This window comes from Macaca nemestrina, chromosome 7 (assembly GCF_043159975.1).
Source record: "Macaca nemestrina isolate mMacNem1 chromosome 7, mMacNem.hap1, whole genome shotgun sequence".
Taxonomy (NCBI): Eukaryota; Metazoa; Chordata; class Mammalia; order Primates; family Cercopithecidae; genus Macaca; species Macaca nemestrina.
This window is the reverse complement of record NC_092131.1, coordinates 129,500,131-129,519,036: the sequence shown is the minus strand read 5'-3', so window position 1 is coordinate 129,519,036 and position 18,906 is coordinate 129,500,131. Positions and strand designations below refer to the sequence as shown.

The 18,906-nt window shown below is 48.4% G+C and overlaps 2 protein-coding genes across 24 annotated transcripts in view; both read right to left on the bottom strand.

Annotated features, from left to right (window-relative positions):
- LOC105487444 (poly(ADP-ribose) polymerase family member 6) overlaps positions 1-1,970 on the bottom strand; it is a 30,994-nt gene extending 29,024 nt beyond the window's left edge. For 6 of the 15 annotated variants that reach the window (XR_011626385.1, XM_071101111.1, XM_071101110.1 and 3 more), the window contains exon 1: positions 344-1,593. The gene's annotated coding sequence lies outside the window, so the exon portion shown is untranslated. The other 9 variants (XR_011626386.1, XM_011750907.3, XM_011750916.3 and 6 more) reach the window with 9 other exon arrangements.
- A 12,401-nt stretch (positions 1,971-14,371) lies between these two features.
- The window catches only part of LOC105487400 (CUGBP Elav-like family member 6), a 36,525-nt gene continuing 31,990 nt past the window's right edge, over positions 14,372-18,906 (bottom strand). For 3 of the 9 annotated variants that reach the window (XM_011750874.3, XM_011750868.3, XM_011750886.3), the window contains 4 exons: positions 18,463-18,543; positions 18,233-18,376; positions 16,871-17,026; positions 14,372-15,983 (listed from right to left, as the gene is read on the bottom strand). In XM_011750874.3, coding sequence (XP_011749176.1) covers positions 16,899-17,026; positions 18,233-18,376; positions 18,463-18,543 — 353 coding nt within the window. In that variant the 3' untranslated portion in view covers positions 14,372-15,983; positions 16,871-16,898. Of the gene's footprint in view, positions 15,984-16,870; positions 17,027-18,232; positions 18,377-18,462; positions 18,544-18,792; positions 18,856-18,906 lie in introns of those variants that run through there. The other 6 variants (XM_011750850.3, XM_011750859.3, XM_011750864.3 and 3 more) reach the window with 5 other exon arrangements.

Here is an 18,906-nt window from a genome sequence, read left to right as displayed (position 1 = left end):
TCTGCTCAAAGGCCACCTTGACCATCCTATTTATTGAAACAGCAACAACTCAACACCCACATACTAGCACTCTCTATTTCCCTTCCCAGCTTTATTTTTTTCCACTTACCATGTTCTAACACATGAAATGTTTATCAGAATATACACTCTGGTGGCAGAGGCTTTGACTGTTTTCAGTCTACATTCTTAGTCCCTTAAAACATTTCTTGAATGAGTGAATGAATGAATGAACCCTCTGCTGGATACTGAAGTCTAATGGGAGATATATACAATAACCTACATGTTTCTACACATAGACAAAAATCACACAAAAAATGATTTTAAAAACCAAAACTTCATTCACCTTCAAGAGTAGCTGAGAACCAGAATGTGAAGATCTTGGGGTGAGGTTCGTGAGATTTGAAAATAAACAGTCAAGTGCTGATCTGGATGATCACAGAGAAGTAAAGAGGGAGGCACTAAATGTCCAGCCTGGGTTGCCCTGGCGTGAGGGGTAGGATGATGGCAGCGTTAGGCCAGAAATGCCAACTTTTCACGGTCTTTGTCGCTGCAGAAGTCAAGAAAAATTTAGCCTCTTACCAAGGGCTGTTGCTGCTTGGTTTCTGTTGCTATCACAAGGAGAAAAAGGTAGTTGAGAGGGAGATCGTCTCGTTCAAGGAAGAGACAGTTCAGAGATTACCAGCTTTTTCAAACCAGGCTGCTTTAGTGAAAGGGACTTGCTCCCTCTCCTCTCAATGCCCTTTCCTCTGGAGAGATGGAAAGTGGATTTAAAAGGTGAAGAGTTGGAAAAGGAAGGTGATGGGTCATGGAATTCACAGAATCACAGACACGTTTTAAAAAACAAGCGGGAAAGGTGGCCTAATTCAAAGCTTTCATATTACACACAGAATACTTAGACCTATAGAGGTTGAGCAATTTGCTTAAGGTTAGGAGTACAGAAGGACTGGGATGTAAAGACATTGGACAGGTCTTAATTACATCTAATCTTCACGTGGTGTGCTTATAATTGAGTTGTTCATGAATTAAGCAAGAAAGACCTATCTGATTTATCTAAATGAGGTAAAGAATGGGACCTTACAAAAGAAGTTGGGCCAAAAATAAGATTATATGATGAGTGTCCAGAGAAGGTGTTAAACTCAGCAACTAATATAGAACGCTTTATGAATTTCCACGGGAATAAGTCAAATGTAAACGAGCAAGTCTGGATCACAAACGTCTTTCCCTAGGCCATGGGCGCTTCTCTGGGTGTGACAACTTCATGTCTAGTCAAAGCAGCTTCAGAGCTCAACGTTAAAAATGGGGGTTGGGCTCCCGGCTTTGTGGTCCTGGAAGAGGTTACCCCACTCCATCCCGTGTGCTCCCTTCTCAGGACTAGGCCACTAAACAAAGACTACTACGAAGAATCACTGAAGGGCGATTCCCGCAAAGCAGCGCTATCTCGGGCACCCAGTAGGGAGAGAGGACAGGGCTGCTCCCACCCCGCGAAAACACTCTCTGGTACCCGTGCTTCCAGGACAGGCCCTGAGGCCTCTCCCGGGGAAGCAGTTACACCGGTTCTCCGGGGCTCCCCTGAAGACCCCAAAAACACTCAACACCTGCCTCCCCAGGGAAGACGCTCTGTGCCCGATCTATGCCGCTCGGTCGCCGGGCCTGAGAAGCCTGTCCAGCCTAGGAGGGACCCTCGGAACCTCCCGGTCCAAGCCCCTCACTTCGTCCACCCCTGCGGAGGCGGGGCGAACCCCGCACCCTTCCCGCGGCCCGGTCGCACCGCCCCGTGCCCGTGGTGGCGGCCCCACAGGCCAGCCTCGCGAGTACTCACGGCGACCCCGGGCCGCGCGCGGCCGCAGCCGACGGGACGAGCGGCCCGGGACGCCCCGCGGGGGCGGAGCGGCAGACCAAGGGGCGGGGGCCGGGCCTGGCGGGCGAGGTCGCACACCCCACGCCTCGTCGTTCCGTCACGGGCGCGCTCAGCCACTCTGCGCACGCTCGCGCGGTGACACCATGGCACGTGGCCCGCTCCTAACCAACAGCCTGACGGCCCGCTCCAGGGCGCGCCTCAGCCGCCGACGCCAGCCCTGGGACGCCTGCGCGACGGTCGCTAGTCGGGAAGGGGCGCGGATCGGGGGTGGCGCCTGCGCCGTGGGTCGGGGAGGCAGTGGAGAAGGAAGAGGGACTCTGGGGGCGTGCGGGGAACCTTCCAAAGGAGAATGCTTGCATTTAGCGCCCCGTGTGGTTGGGAGGAACGAGCAGGGAGGGCAACCCAGATTGCTTGTAGGCTGGGAGTCCCCTCGCTGGAGGCTGGGGCTGGCAGGTAGAGACTGAGGGAAGTCCTGAGGCCCTGCTGACTGCTGGATTCTCTGGTTCGATAGTGGAAGTCGAACACCTCGGGCTTTAAAAAATTCTGCCATTTAACTTATTTGTTCCCCGGTAGCTGCAGCGTGATGGAAAGCACCCTAGCCTTCTAGTCAATCTGGGTCTGAAGCTTAGGTTTGGCACTTATTGATGGTGCAGCCTTAAACAATGACTTTCACTTTGTGAGTCTGATTTCTCCTCTTTGAGGTGGAGACAGTAATACGTGTTTCTTGGAGCCGTTGTGGTAAGGATGAACTGAGATAGTGTTACGTTGAACCGTATGAAATTGCTATTTTTGTAGTTTCTAAACAGTCCAATACCTTCAATTTCATACGATTCCAACTAAGCCATGTCAAGTAACCAGCAGAGTACCTGGGACTAGGAAGTAGTCCATACATGGAAGCTGTAATTGTGGTTATTATGGTTATTAACCCTAGACATGGCCAGACCTCCTTCATCCTTATCAGTCTTGGGGCTTCCACGTGACCCTGTTTTCCATCAGCACTAATGGGAAAAGGCTTATCTTAGACCTACTCTGTTTCCTCACTCCCTCTTTGTAGCTGGACACAGTACACACAAAGAAGGCTTTGGCTCTGAATGATATAAACATGTCATGTCTATCCCTCCTAAGCTGGTCTCAGAAGTTTCCCAGTTAACTTTTTGTTGTTGGTTGATTTACATTTGCACATTCTCAGCCTCTCCTTTCTAACTCCTTTCCCTTTTGATGTCCCCTCTGCTCACCTTGCCACTCAGCCTGGGCCACAACACTGTCTCAGTATGAGTTTGTTACACCTATTGCTTATAGTAACTGAAAAAAGTGAGGGATCAGTATAGCCTCGGTTTCAGAGTGCAGAAGTTCAGAGTAGTAGGGGAAGGAGTCGGGCTTGCTCTCTAAAACAACTCACCATCAAGGGCCCCATAATAGCTTTTGAGAACCAAGTGTGTATGGGAGTGTTGGAACATAAGCAGTGTGCCCATGAGTGACAAGTCCAACTCCAGTATTCAATAACCTTTAGAATTTCCCATTCCCAGCATACCACCAGCTCTTCTATATAATGAATCTCAGCCACCTCATAGTTTATCAGTATCTTCCAGGCTTCACCTGTTTTCCTACTTAGTCCAGATCCTTGGTCAGTCACTTTTAATCACATTTTTGTTAATATGCTTGCACTGACTCTGTAAAAATCACACCCCTGGTCATGCCAGCTATCTACCTTCTCTACTCTCCCGTCCTAAACCAGGATAAAGGACGTCACCGAATCCTGCACACTTAAGTGGACACCATCTAGGTTAGTTTAGCCCATGAACCCTATTCTGTGGGAATTATAGTTTCCACACCCACACTATGGATCCACAGGCCCCAGGGCCATGTTCATCTTATGTGACCCCTAGCACTGTAGCTGCAGTTTATTGAACTGTGAGTGGATTCCTGATCTAAGCTGTGTGAAGCAGATGTTCTCCTGAAAATCTGGGATTAGAGCTAACATTATGATTCTAACTGGACTGGTTTCTTAAGCAAAAGAGACATAGACTTAGGAGCTATGGTACCTCCCACCTACTATGATGAATGAGAAAAGGAAAAAAGACCATCTGGGGACACAGAATGAAGCATGGAGAGGCAGAGACCAGAAATGGTGAGACTACTGTCTGCTTCCTGGCAGCTTCCCAGGCACCCCCCCGTTTCTTCTTCTTTTTTTTTTTTTTTTTTTTTTTTGACAGGGTGTCACTCACTCTGTTACTCAGGCTGGAGTACAGTGCTGTCATCATAGCTTACTGCAGCCTCCAAGGCTCAAGTATGCACTAACATATCTGGCTAATTAATTTTGTGTGTGTGTGTGTGTGTGGAGATGGGGTCTCCCTGTGTTGCAGAGGTTGATCTTGAACTCCTGAGCCCAAGCAGTCCTTCATCTTGTCCTCCCAAAGTGCTGGGATTACAGGTGTGAGCCACCACACCCTGCCCCAGGCACTTTCTGAGGCCCTCTGATCTTGGGGGACTAGGAGTCAGTTTTTATCTAGAATAAATGGCTTAAGCTAACTTAATGTGCGCTCAGTACAGAGCTCCTATAAATTCACTGTCTCCTCATCAGAGCCCTCAGTGTACCCAGCAACCCTTCCACATGTCAGCCTCTCCCACCATCCCCCATTCTGCTTCACAGAAAAAATAAAGGCTATGGGTGCCAGCTACTTGGGTGGCTGAGGCAGGAGGATCTCTGGAGCCCAGGAGTTCAAGGCTACAGTGAACTGTGGTTATGGCACTGCACTCCAGCCTCAGCAATGGAACGAGAGACTCCCCATCTCTTTTAAAAAAATAAAAGGCCATGGGGGAACTGCCTCAATTTTCTGTCCCCTCCAAACATTTGAATCTCTCCCATCCTTTCTGTTTCAGAAATGGCAAGATCTGTCTTCAAATACAAAGTTAATCCTTTCACTGTGATCTATATTTCATTCCTTTTTGCCTCTTTGGGAAATTTGCTCCTTCACTTATCTCTTTCTTTCATTTATATTCAACTTTTTCCTCTCCCTTACTCTTTGATCTCAGTATATAAACTTGATCAACTAGCCCAACCTTAAAAAGAAAATCCAATTTGAATCCTATATGCCATGCTACTGATTTTTCTTGCCTCCAACCAAGCTTCTAGGAGTAGGCTATACTCTCCCTCTCCACTTCCTTGTCTTCAGTTGTTCCTTAAATCTGGTGTCATCTGACCTCTCCCCAAAATTTCTATTGAAAATACTTTCACCAAAGTGCCACAGGACTTACAAATGGACAAATCCATTGGGAATTTTCAGGCTTAATTTATATGACCACACAGTGTCATTTGGCATTGTCAATCGTCTTGCCCCTGCAATCGACCGCATGGTATCATTTGGCATCGTTGATCATCCTGCCCCTGCAGCCCTTTCCTCTGTTGTCTCTTATGGGCTACACTCCTCCAGTTTCTTGCTACACCTCACATGACTCCTTCGTAGTATCCTTATTATACTCCCTTTCCTTCATTCCCTACTTAAGTATAAAAGCAGCTCAGCCCATGCCCATTTCTCCTGTTACTCTTCCTGGTGGCCTCTGTGGCCACTTGAATGAGATCTTGATAATTCGGAGTTGCCCAGAAACAGAATCTCCTTCTTATGCTACAAGTCTTAGAAGTAAGCAGAGCCTATCTTTCATGACAGACAGTATAAAGGTTGGATCTTTGCTTTCCCAGCTCTCTAGCTAAGACAGAGGCATGTGGCCTCGGCCTGGCCAAGCATCTTCCAGAAATGTAGATTCTGGAGTGATTCAGAGAAATAGAATCATAGAGAATTCATGCCAGTGGCAATGGTGACAGGAGAGCAGGGTCAGCTTTACCCCATGCCCAGGGACTCTCGTGGTGTGGGTACTGGTAGTGGTGACATCCCATGTCCAATAATGATGACAGCAGCAGTGGTCTTGTGGGACTGGTTCTGGCTTCTGACTTTGGCCTGTGCTCTGGTGGACTGGCCTCTCATTGTTCCTGCCTATTTTCCAAGCTTGGGTCTTTTGCCTGGCAATCCCGTGACCCGCCTAGTGCCCTTTCAACAAATGGCTCGTTTAAATCCACCTAGTGACACACAGTTATAGACTGGAACTCCCAAGTCTATATTTCCATCCTGTACTACTGCTTCTGCTGCTGCTGCTTCTCTCCTTCTCCTTCTCCTTCTCCTTCTCCTTCTCCTTCTCCTTCTCCTTCTTCTTCTTCTTCTTCCTCTTCTCCTCCTCCTCCTCCTCCTCTTCTATTTTTTTTTTTTTGACGGAGTCTCACTCTGTTGCCAGGCTGAAGTGCGGTGGTGTGATCTCTGCTCACTGCAACCTCTGCCTCCCAGGTTAAAGCAATTCTCCTGCCTCAGCCTCCTGAGTAGCTGGGACTATAGACGCACGCCACCACACCTGGCTAATTTTTGTATTTTTAGTAGAGACGGGATTTCACCATGTTGGCTAGAATGGTCTCAATCTCTTAACCTTGTGATCCACCCGCCTCGGCCTCCCAAAGTGTTGGGATTACAGGCGTGAGCCACCATGCCCAGCCTCCATCATGTACTTCTTGAGTTTCAAGTTGACTTTGGTCAAGTTGTCTTTTGGACAACTCCACTTGGATGTCACATAGGCAAACATCTTCTCACTGTATTTCTTTCATGTTCCTAACTTAGTAAATCTCACCTGTGACTTATTCAGACTGAACCCTGAGAAGAAAGCATCTTAGACTTCTCCCAGCCTCATTTAAATGGAACCAATTTTACCTCATAAACATTCTAAATTTTACATCTTAATACATCTTCTTCTTCTTTTTCTTTTTTTCCAAACTCTGACCTCCTGCCCTCTAGCTGCCTAAAAGCACAGAGACTCTGAAGGCAGAACAGGTCACAAGCCTGGGTCTAGCTTTTCCCAAGGGATATCTTAGGTGCTCAGCAGAAAATGCAAGAGACTAAAAAGAAAGTCTGTGGAATGGGCCTCAGCCTCCTGGGGAGTAGTAGACAGAGTCTCACTATGTGGCCCAGGCTGGTCTCAAACTCCTGGCCTAAAGTTATCCTCCCACCTCGACCCCCCAAAGTGCTAGGATTACAAGTGTGAGCAAATTAATACATCCTTTTTTTTTTTTTTTTTTGAGACGGAGTCTCGCTCTGTCGCCCAGGCTGGAGTGCAGTGCCCGGATCTCAGCTCACTGCAAGCTCCGCCTCCCGGGTTCCCGCCATTCTCCTGCCTCAGCCTCCCTAGTAGCTGGGACTACAGGCGCCCGCCACCTCGCCTGGCTAGTTTTTTGTATTTTTTAGTAGAGACGGGGTTTCACCGTGTTAGCCAGGTTGGTCTTGATCTCCTGACCTCGTGATCCGCCCGTCTCAGCCTCCCAAAGTGCTGGGATTACAGGCTTGAGCCACCACGCCCGGCAAATTAATACATCTTAAATCAATCCCTCCTTTATATTCCTATTCCTCCCTACCAGAACTATTGCATTTGCCTCCTAATAGACTCCTTATCCAGTATCTATTCCTCCAATCTATTCTCCACTTAGCTGCTTAGGGGATCTTTCTAGAACTCAAATCTGATCACGTCACTCCTCTATTAAACCCTTCAATGGGCCGGGCCTTTTATTTTATTTTAATAAAATAAAATAAAAATAAAACCCTTCAATGTCTCTCTACTACTCTCAGGATAAATACACCCTTTCTATAGATATGACCCTATTGGACTCTTACCACCCCCTCACATGCATCCTACACTCCAGCCTGGCCAGATTATACATTCTTATAGGCCATGCAGGACATACTTTTTTGTTTTTGTTTTTGTTTTTGCTTTTTTATTTGTTTGGTTTTTTTTTTGAGATGGAGTTTTGCTCTTGTTGCCCAGGCCGGAGTGCAATGGTGTGATCTCGGCTCACTGCAACCTCTACCTCCTGGGTTCAAGTGATTCTCTTGCCTCAGCCTCTCAAGTAGCTGGGATTACAGGCATGAGCCACCACGCCCGGCTAATTTTGTATTTTTATTGGAGACAGGGTTTCTCCATGTTGGTCAGGCTGGTCTCGAACCCCCGACCTCAGGTGATCCGTCTGCCTCAGCAATCCCAAAGTGCTGCGATTACAGGTGTGAGCTACCGCGCCCGGACGCATACTTTTATACTTTGTAAGTATTGGTACTTAGTGGGGCTGACAATCACAATGCTACCTCCTGCCCCTTCTACTCCACACAAATGGATGCATGACCCATCAGGTCAGGCAAAGGACTCCATCATCCTGACCAAAGTGATTAGTTCAGGTGTGGGTTTGTGACCTAAGCAAAGCCAACCATAATCTTCTGCTCAAAGCTCTCTTGCTTTTGAGGTTAATGTACTAAGAGGATATGAGATTGAAGCTGCCGACACCCAGCTCTCCCTGCCATAGGACAGAGAATGGGGCCAAGGCATAAAGAGAAGCAGAGCTCTGAGAAGTGGAATGAGAGAGACCTGATGACATTGTTTGAGCCCCTGAGATCAGCCTTGCCTGAGGTCAGTAATACCACCACATTTCTCAATTCTCATCTTGCTTAAGTTTGTCTTGGTTTGCCTGGGTTCCTATAACTTGCTATTAAATCAGACCTAATACAGAAATGGAATGAAGTATGGAATTGATGGCACTGAAGTGAAGCTGAAGCCGTGGAGATCCCCACTTGGCTGGGGAACTGGAAATCCCTGCTATTTGGTATCAAACCAGCTGGTTAAATGATCGTCTATTTTATCTTGAGATTCAGGTCATGTATCCATCAAAGTGGAGATTTCCAGCATGCACTGGAAAAAAAAAAAAAAAAAGCTTGGATGTTGGAGTATGTTGACCTCTTCTTGAGATTTTCAGTAAGGTCCTCCAGTTTGACTTTCCTCCATGCTGGCAGAATCAGAACAGTATACAGCTTTGTTTAGAGTTGACTTTTCTGCCTTTTTTTTTTTTTTTTTTTTTCTGAGACAGAGTCTCTCTCTGTCACCCAGGCTGGAGTGCAATGGCGTGATCTTGACTCACTGCAACCTCCGCCTCCTGGGATTAAGCGATTCTCCTGCCTCAGCCTCATGAGTAGCTGGGATTATAGGCACGCGCCACCACGCCTGGCTAATTTTTGTATTTTTAGTAGAGACACGGTTTCACTATGTTGGTCAGACTGGTCTCAAACTCCTGACCTCAGGTGACCCGCCCACCTTGGCCTCCCAAAGTGATGGGATTACAGGCATGAGGCACTTGCCTCGCTGCCTTTTCTGCTTTTGACCAGCAATCCAGGGTGCTAAAGGTCATATAATCATGCATCTTATAGACTATAAGGGCCAAATCCTTTGCCCCAAACTAAAGTGAGTAAGAACAAAGGCCTAGAGGTGGAAAATCCAGTAGGAGATATTGGAGTGAGTTTAGGGTCTGGGAAGTTCCAGAAAAAAAGGGGAGAAGGGCCAGACGCGGTGGCTCACGCCTATAATCCCAGCACTTTGGGAGGCCGAGGAGGGCGGATCACGAGGTCAGGAGATCGAGACCATCCTGGCCAACACGGTGAAACCCCGTCTCTACTAAAAAATACAAAAAAAAAACTAGCCGGGCGCGGTGGCGGCGCCTGTAGTCCCAGCTACTCGGGAGGCTGAGGCAGGAGAATGGCGGGAACCCGGGAGGCGGAGCTTGCAGTGAGCTGAGATCCGGCCACTGCACTCCAGCCTGGGCGACAGAGCTAGACTCCGTCTCAAAAAAAAAAAAAAAAAAAAAAAAAAAAAGGGGAGAATTCTGATCCTCCAAGCTATACCTGAATGCTTCCCTTTCCACACCCCCAAATTAAATAAGATGAATTTGGCTTGGAATTCAGACAGTGTTGGGGGTTCTGGTGCCTGGGGACTCTGGCTGTGAATCCTGTGGGAGAGAATGGGATGTATTGGGCACGTACTTCATGCACCTTCTTGGATTCCCTAAGCCACCTCCTTCTTTCTCTCTCTTGGTTGGCACCCTGCCTGTGCTAAGTAGCCCTTCTACTTCCACGTCTATAGTAGAAATGCCACACAGCAGACCATGGGAGCTAACTTCCCAACAGCCACCCAGGGAGCAAATGATGCAACTGAGAAGTGCAGGGGAGTTAGCTCCTTGTGGGGTACAATCTTGGCCAACAGAAAACAGGAGAAAAGAGGGGAACAGAAGTATTAATTCCTTCTCAAATCTCCCCTTGGTGAACTGCCCCAAGGTGCCATTTCTCCTTGCAAACACTATGTGCTTGGCAAACAAGCCCGACAAGGGACCTGCTCTCTCCTAATGGCTCATATGAAGTGGTGGCCAGCACAGTACTGCATCATCTTGCATTGCCTTCGTCTCTTCTCCCTTTCACCATCCTGGACTTCCACCTCCCTGCAAAATGTCAGCACTTGCCTCAGAGTCTGCTTTCTAGAGTACTTGGGTTAAGATACAGAGACAAAATCAAAGCCCCCATCGCTACACGAAGTCCCAACAGTGGGGTAACATAAAGGACCTGAGGATGCAGCTGAGTTTCCCTACTCAAATGCAGGGAATCCAGCCCAGACTGCTGGCTTCCTCTCGGGAATCCAGTGTCAGGTCACTGGGTCAGGCCATCTTGGGACTACTCCCCAGGAGGCTGAGGCCCATTCCACAGGCTTTCTTTTTACTCTCTTGCATTTTCTGCTGAGCACCTAAGATATCCCTTGGGAAAAGCCAGGCCAAAAGCTTGTGGCCTGTTCTGTCTTCTGAGTTTCTATTCTTTTAGGCAACTAGAGGGCAGGAGGCCAGAGTCTGGAAGTTCAAAGTCCCCTCTACAGATGGTCAGCTAAAGGCTTTGGTCAACCCAGGCTTCTAGAGGGCAGAGGTTGCCATAATAGCTGTGTCTGGAGTTAGCGCTAGGGAGAAAAAGTGTGGCCCTCTGCCCCTTCTTAGTTTGCACTTGGCACAGACTTGGCCACCTCTTTGCAAATCCCAGCTGGCTCAGGCTGCAGGCTGGAAGGGCAGCAGAATGGCCCACATTGGTTCTTAGCTCCCTGAACTCATGCGGTTTCTTCCAAATAATACAGGGCTGTGTAACATAATTGTGCAAATATACTAGCCATGAATGAGGCCCAGAGGCCAGAAACAGCCTGTGAGTCCCTGCTGGGTTTGGCTATGTCATGATGGAGGCAAGTGCAATCAGGACAGTGGTTGCTCAAAGATTACAGCCCAAGCTGGAAAGGATCAAGTGAGATTCTGTGATCTCCACATCACAGCACCCTCCTTTGGAAGGTATTATATGCATGTTCTGCTCCACTGAGGCCAGGGTGAGCCCCCAGGTCTGGTCAGAGGACATAGCAGAACCAGAGCTGCTTCAAGGTCAGAGGTCACCAGTCCTATCTCAGACCAGAGGACTTTTCTCCCTACATCCAAGACACCCAGGTTGCATCCAGCAAAAGAAATTCATTATAGGGGCTCTGCTGGAGGCTGAAGACTCTGCCCAGAGCCCCCAAGTTCTAGAGGTTCTCAGAGGGCCCCCAAAATTCAGTGTCAACTGATAGACTCCCCTGAGCAGTCTTTCAACAATGTGGCCTCAGGGTAATAATGGGCCACGGCCAGAGTTGGAGGAGTAGAGCAAGCTGCAGGTTGCTGGCCCAAGAGTACTTGACTGGTTGCTTCCATCCTGTCCTATGCATCTCCTTGGGGCTTGAGGCCTAGAAGCCGGTACTGCTCAGGGATTTTGACTATCTGGCCAAGACCAAGCTCACTGGAGCGTGAGTTGGCCAAGTGTTGAATAGGTAATCTCTCTTTGGGGGTAGTGAGCAGATTAAGGTTGACTTACCACCTTGGACAGGCCATTATGGAAACCATGAAGCTGAGGGGTAGGGGAATGGCCAAAGTGTGACCTGGTGCTAAGACGCAGAAACCACATGAGCTAGATTGAGACTCACGGAGCAGGACATTATCAAGGATCCCTCATGATGGTTACCAGCTCAAAAAAAAGCCCACGAATCATAGAACCCTCACAACTGACAAACAAGGATCTGGGAATGCTTAATCTCTACGGCAACCTTTAAACCCAAAACTGGCTGGGCATAGTGGCTCACATCTGTAATCCCAGCACTTTGAGAGGTCAAGGGAGGTGTTATCACTTGAGGCCAGGAGTTCAAGACCAGCCTGAACAACATGGCGAAACCCCATCTCTACTAAAAATATAAAAATTAGCCAGGTGTGGTGGTGGGCACCTGTAATCCCAGCTACTCAGGAGGCTGCGGCATGAGAATCACTTGAACCCAGGAGGTAGAGGTTGTAGTGAGCTGAGATCACGCCACTGCACTCCAGCCTAGGCGACAGAGGAAGACTGTCTCAATAAATAACTCAAAACCATGTCAAAAGGGAAGTGGGATGCTTCAGTTCCAAAGGTCCATCCTCTCAGGGATGTGCATAAAGAACAACGGACAAAGGAGACATTTCCCAGTGGAAAGGACCAAAAACAATAGGTTTTGTTGACCAAGAAATTCACTCCACTGTCCAGAAGGATGTGTTATATACTGTAGATTAGCGACCATTGTATTCTCCTCTCCCCTATTCCAAATGGAAGGTTTTAAAATAACTGTTATAGCGAGGTGCAGTGACATGCACCTATAGTCCCAGCTAGTCAGAAGGCCAAGGTGAGAGGATCACTTGAGCCTAGGAGTTCAAATCTAGCCTGGGCAACATAGCAAGTCCCCATCTTAATTAAAAAAAAGAATTAAAAATTATTCAGTCGTGTGTATCTGTAGTCCCAGCTTCTCAGGAGGCTGAAGCAGGAGAATTGCTTGAGCCCAGCAGTTCAGGTCCAGCCTGGACAACATTAGCAAGACCCCATCTCTTTAAAACAAATTGTTATCCTCTTTCTCTCCATTATTTTACCTTGGTTATAGGACAAGTATGGGGTAGCTAAGTTTATCTTTTACCCATAGATGGCAAAATCTTAAGAAGTCATATCCAGACCTGAGCAAGAATTGCCCATCACCAAGGGACCCTGGACTGAGGACTCAATAAAGCAACTGGATGTGATTCTGTTTTATCTCCCATTGGGAAATAGGTGAATGTGGTTTTTGTTGGGTCTATGATTATTGCATTCTCAGGCAGGCACATTTTTGAAATTGTATGTCTGTCAAGAAAAGTATAGGTGGATGCAATAAAGGGTGGGATATAGTGGATGCATATTATTTATCTGCTCATCATCTCTTCCTTCAGGACCCATTTCTCCCCCTCCACACAGTCCTGATGAAGTTGTCAATTATGGTGGCCTACTCTTCCATCCTAGTGGTGGGCATGTGTCCAAAGCTGGTCAAAGTCCTCCCTGGGATTTTAGAACTAGAGCTAATGAGGCCAACATATGGAAGGAAGGGGAGCCAAGAGATGGAGGCATCATCTTTTGAACCCCTAGATCCAGCCATGATTCAAGGCAGATACATCCTTTGATTTATCAGTTATGTAAACCAATTAATTCCAATTGGCCTAAACATGTTTGAGTTGGGTTTTTGACACTTGCAACTGAAAAGGTCCAGACTAATACATGCACACAGAGAGACACAAACACCATATTGTTCAAACTCATCAGACATTATATAAGTCTTCCATGATCTTACTGGGGTCAGCAAACTTTTTATCTAAAGAACAAGATAGATATTTTAGGCTGTGTGGGCCATATATGGTCTCTGTTTCGCTTTCTTGTTTCGTTTTGACGACGCTTCAAAAATGTAAAAGAAATTTCTTAGTTTGGTAGTTCATATAAAAATAGGCCACAGACCAGATTTGGCCCACAAGCCATCGTTTGCCAACCCCTAATCTAGACCATGTCAACCCTGAAGCTTTGGAACCACACAGTCTGCCAGTCCCTAGCCCATACTGTAAAGTATGAAGCAAGATATTTTAAATATCATTTTGGTTCAAGTGTCTTGACATGACTCAGTAATGGTAAGGTTCAGGGTAGCGTTAGGAATGGGAAAAGGGTCTTATCTTGTGCCCATTATCTGCCACGCAACGGGTACTGAATAAATGGTAATTACTATTATTTCTTGGTAATAAAGATAATTTTTCAAAATGATGGAGCTGTCTAAATGGCTTTGTCCAAATGTCTCAGTTCATCCTTGAAGACTTTTCCCCTTCTTAATCTCCTTCAGAAAGTATTTCACAGACCTCCCCTACCAATAAAGTCTGAATTAGGTACTCTCCTTCTTGTTAGCACAGACCTTCTATGGCCCTCCATTGTAACTGGATTATTTGTCTCTCGTTCCCCTTGACTCTGATCACTTGGAACATGCCTGAGCCCCAACATGTAGCATAGTGCTTAGCACCTAGCCTGAGAGGACTCTGTGCCTCCATGTGAATATCAGTTTGAGGGTGCAGGTACTGTGTGTCTCTGTTTGTGTCCAGGATGGTCACTCTGGGTATCAGCATTGTGCTGGTGTACATATACCCTCTGGTTCTTCTCTCAGTTGGAAAATATTTGTGGATGTCTATCACAACTTACCTGGTAATATTACTGCCAGATCTATGTTTCATTCCCATTCCCTCCAAAAATGAGTCAAAGACAGAAGAACAGGTGGGAACAAGTTTTCTTAGAAACTGTTATGAAGGAGGAGTCCTCCAACCCCACCCCCACATCTTTTACTATCTGACATGTTATCAGATCAGAGGCCTTCAGCCTCAGCAACATCTGGGGATTAGAGTGACCCCACACAGCTGGGGCCTCAGACTAAGCTGATCCATGTCTGTGGGGTGGAGGGGAAATCCTCCTGGGAAAAATATGTGCAAGGCCCCACAGGCCCAGGAAAGGCTGACCAAGGCAAGGTGAGTCATGGTGTTCTAAGCTGAATCTTTTGCCCATCTCACAGAAGCAGGCAGGAAGCACCACCATTGATCAGCTTTATATGGCACCCACTGTGTACAACAGACAGACAAAGACAGACAGACAGAGCACACACCACTTCTAAGCTCAACACTGCTCACCAACTAGAAGCACCTCGGTTAAGCACATGTGAGACACTCTTGCATAGGAAAGATGTACTTTTTAAAGGAATGAAGAAGTATTTTGGCAAAACATCTACTTTCCTCTCAGGTCCGGGGTAAAGAGGGACCTCTAATTCTGAAGCTTCTACATGTTGAAAAATTTCCCCTTCTCAATGGCAGTATATACAGTAGCAAACCTTCCAAGTCTGTTGTCACAGCCCTGTACAGATATCCTGAATCTACTTTACAGGTGGGCAAACTTAGACTAAGAGACAGAAGGTAGCCTGGAGCAAGGGGACATTGGGACTGGTTCAAGGGGAAGGGAAACAAGAGGTGTCTCAGCTCAGCCAAAGGCAGGGCCTCTGTCTACCTGGATTGGCAAGGGAAAGGCTCAGGTGGCCAGAACTCCCTCTTTCTTCCTGCCTGGGGAAGCAGTGGTTCCACAGGAAAGGCAGTCCCACTCTTGCTGGCTAGGGGGCCTCCTGGGATGGCAAAGGCCAGGGCGGACCTGAGCTCCGCCTGGGGCCTCTTCCGGGATGCACTCTGAGTTTGAGGATTGTGGATTGTGGGTTCACTGCTTCTATAACTTTCTCATTACCTGCATATGAGCCTAGACCTCAAATCCTTAATTATTTTTAAAAGGGAAGGGTCGGGGAGTGGCTTCAGAGGGAATGAGACACAGAACAATCTTTCCACAGCCTCCCTCTGCCTAGGCTGGGGCTGTCAAGGGTCTCCTTCACCCTGTCTCCTAGGGATATTTAAAGGCAGCTTTTATGAGACTCTATACTGTCTTTTTTTGTTGTTGTTTGTCTTTTTGTTTGTTTCTTTGTTTTAATTTATATAGATATATATATTCTTAAAAAAGCAATAGTCCTTTGGTCCCTAAACTCTAAGGAATGATATGATTTTGTAAGAAGTGAATCTGGGCTTCCCTTGTGGAGAAGCCCTTGGCACCCCCAACGCCCTCTGCTGGTTCCCCTGGACAGTCACTCTTCACCAGCCCTAGTTGCTCTGCCAGCCTGCGCTCTATGCTGCAGGCACAGAACAACCCACTTGATAAAAACAATCCTTAGAGTGGCCTTAGCCCCAGGCACCAGCCTTGGGTCCGATCCACCTCCGTCTGTCCGCAGCTGCTCCTTTGGGAAGGGCTGCTCAAGCGTTTCTGTGCTTTTCCTCTCCTTTCTTCTCACTCTTCCGTTTCTGTTGTTGTGTATTAATTGATAAAGAGAGAGAGAGAAGAAAAAAGGCAAAAATCACCTTGGAGGGCAAGACCAGAAGAGCAGCTTGCCCCCATCAGTGACATCTCAGGTGAGTGGCTGGACCTCTCTTCCTGAGGAGCAGGGCTGCAGCAGGACCCAGGCAGCAGCCCAGTCCACTGAAGCCAGACTTGAGTCCTGAGCAAAAGACCCCAACCCCACATCCCCTCCAGAAGGCTCCTGGGGTAGCTCAAAGTGAGGCAGGGCCATGTGGGCCTTCTGAGACAGAAAATCTCTAAAAGTTGCAGGCAGCATCCTATGGACCCATGACCTTGCCAAAAATGTAGAAGAACTTGGCCCATCTCTCTCTCCATCACCCACCAGGCCCTGCAGATTCCAACCTCTGAAGCATGTTTGCTTCTCTTCCTCCATCTCCATGTTCACTGCCATTATCTCAGCCCTTACTTCTAGTCCTTTCTCTGCTTAAGCTCCTCAACAGTTCTTTCTCATCTTCAGGATAAAGTCGAAACTCACGGCCTGAAGACTCTTGAAAACTGGCCCAGAGCAACTTTTCTAGTCTCATTTTCCAGCCTCCCGGACCCTCCCTACGTACTCTCATTGGCTATCTCTGGAGTAGAACTGCTTCCCCAGGCAGAAAAGACTCTGATTATGTCTCCTAGACTACGGGGCAGGAATGTTGTCTAATTGATCTCCTTGGATTGAAGGAAAAGCAAAGTCACCATCTGAGGATTCCTCCTAGCTCCCGGCTCTTTTCTCTATCCCAGACTTTCTCAGAGGTGGGTGCCTCCAAGGTCCCAAAAGGAGGACCATCAAAGCTGGGAGGGCCTCATCACTCAGGCCTCATCTACCTGGGGTCCATCAGGGACTCACCTTTCTGTGGCTGGTCGGTGAGAGCAGGTCAGTAAGGCCGGTTGGCATCCTTGGGCCGCTTTAGCTGGACCTTGAGCCTCTTCATGCCAATTTGAAAGCCATTCATTGCCTGAATAGCAGTCTGGGCACTAGTTGGATTGTCAAAACTAACAAACCCTGGAGGGTGTGGGCAAAGAGATTAGCTGGGAACTCTGCCTGGCAGGGCCTCTGACCCAGCCCCCTCCGGCCAGTTCCATCAAACACATACCCCTCCACTATTTGCGTACACACATGGATATAGAGTCACAGGCAGACGGCCTGAGATTCCTAAAGGTGTGATTCTTGGAAGGATAGGAGGCAACTCTGAGTGTGTGTGCAGGGTCAGTGTGTTGATCGGGATGTTTCCGTGTTTTTCCTGGCATGGGTTGGCTGTCTCCCTCCACAGCTCCCATTCTGGTCCTCAGAACATAGTTGGAGTCGGAGGGGATCTTTGGTCTCAGAACCAAACTCCTCCTGCCCTGGCCAGACTCCAAAGCTCTGACCCAGCTGGCCACATTCCCGGTGGACACCTGATTGTCGTCCCAGGTAAACCTGAAATAAAGCTTGTTCTTTTTTTTTTTTTTTTTTTTTGAGACGGAGTCTCGCTGTCGCCCAGGCTGGAGTGCAGTGGCGGGATCTCAGCTCACTGCAAGCTCCACCTCCCGGGTTTACGCCATTCTCCTGCCTCAGCCTCCCGAGTAGCTGGGACTACAGGCGCCCGCCACCTTGCCCGGTTAGTTTTTTGTATTTTTTAGTAGAGATGGGGTTTCACCATGTTAGCCAGGATGGTCTCGATCTCCTGACCTCGTGATCCGCCCGTCTCGGCCTCCCAAAGTGCTGGGATTACAGGCTTGAGCAACCGCGCCCGGCCTTTTTTTTTTTTTTTTTTTTTGAGATGGAGTCTTGCTCTGGCACCCAGGCTGTAGTGCAGTGGTGCCATCACAGCTCACTGCAAACTCTCCCTCCCGGATTCAAGAAATTCTCCTGCCTCAGCCTCCTGAGTAGCTGGGATTACGGACACCCATCACCACGCCCAGCTAATTTTTGTATTTTTAGTAGAGATGGGGTTTTGCCATATTGGCCAGGCTAGTTTCAAACTCCTGACCTCAAGTGATTCACCTGCCTTGGCCTCCCAAAGTGCTGGGATTACAGGCATGAGCCACCCTGCCTGACCAAGGCTTGTTCTTAGCCTAAGCTTAGCCCCATCACTGGTTTGTGACCCCATTTTGTGCCATACATTCAATCTCAGGAAATCACTGCATTATGGAAGGACAATCGAAGGGTCTGTAGGGAATCCTTTATAGTCAGAGGTGGGAGAGGCGTAGGGGTAGGTTCTCAGCTCACCAAAACACTTGCTCTGGTTGGTGGCTCGATCCACAAAGACTTTAGCAGAGACAACGGCTCCAAAGGGCAGGAATGTCTGTATGAGTTCCGCATCACCAAACTCCTGAGGCAGGTGATAGATGAAGAGGTTACAGCCTTCCGGGCCTGCAGGAACAGTAGCAGGCTGGTTCAGGGGAGGGACCCTGAGTCCAGCCCCACCAGGCTCTGCTCTCCAGCCCCCAGTCCCTCACCTTCTCTCTGCTGCTGGGGCAGGGCTGAAGGTTGCTGGGGAAAAGCTGTGCTCACTGGGGCATAGGCCGACGGATAGGCTGCTGGAGACAGAGGTGGGAGTGGGCAGTAATCCCCAGGAGCCCTTCCCCAAGCAGGGCCCCAAGTGCCTGGCCGCTTTTGACCAATTCAGCCCAGTCCACCATAACCCTCACCCCAAGAGAGGTCGTTCTGGGGGTAGGAGAGGATGGGAGGATCAACTCCTCGGAACAGAGCCTAAATCCCCCACAACTCTCCCTATTTCTTTCTGGGGCCCTTCAACCTCCCCCAGGCCGCGTAGCGCCAAGTGAAACCTGCGTAGTGGTGCATCCCAGCGTAGGCCTGCTGCAGGGGGTCAGCCACGCCAGGGCTCTGGGCTGGGGAGAGAGGGGCGCAAGGCCCACGGTGAAGGCAAGCGGGCGAGCGGA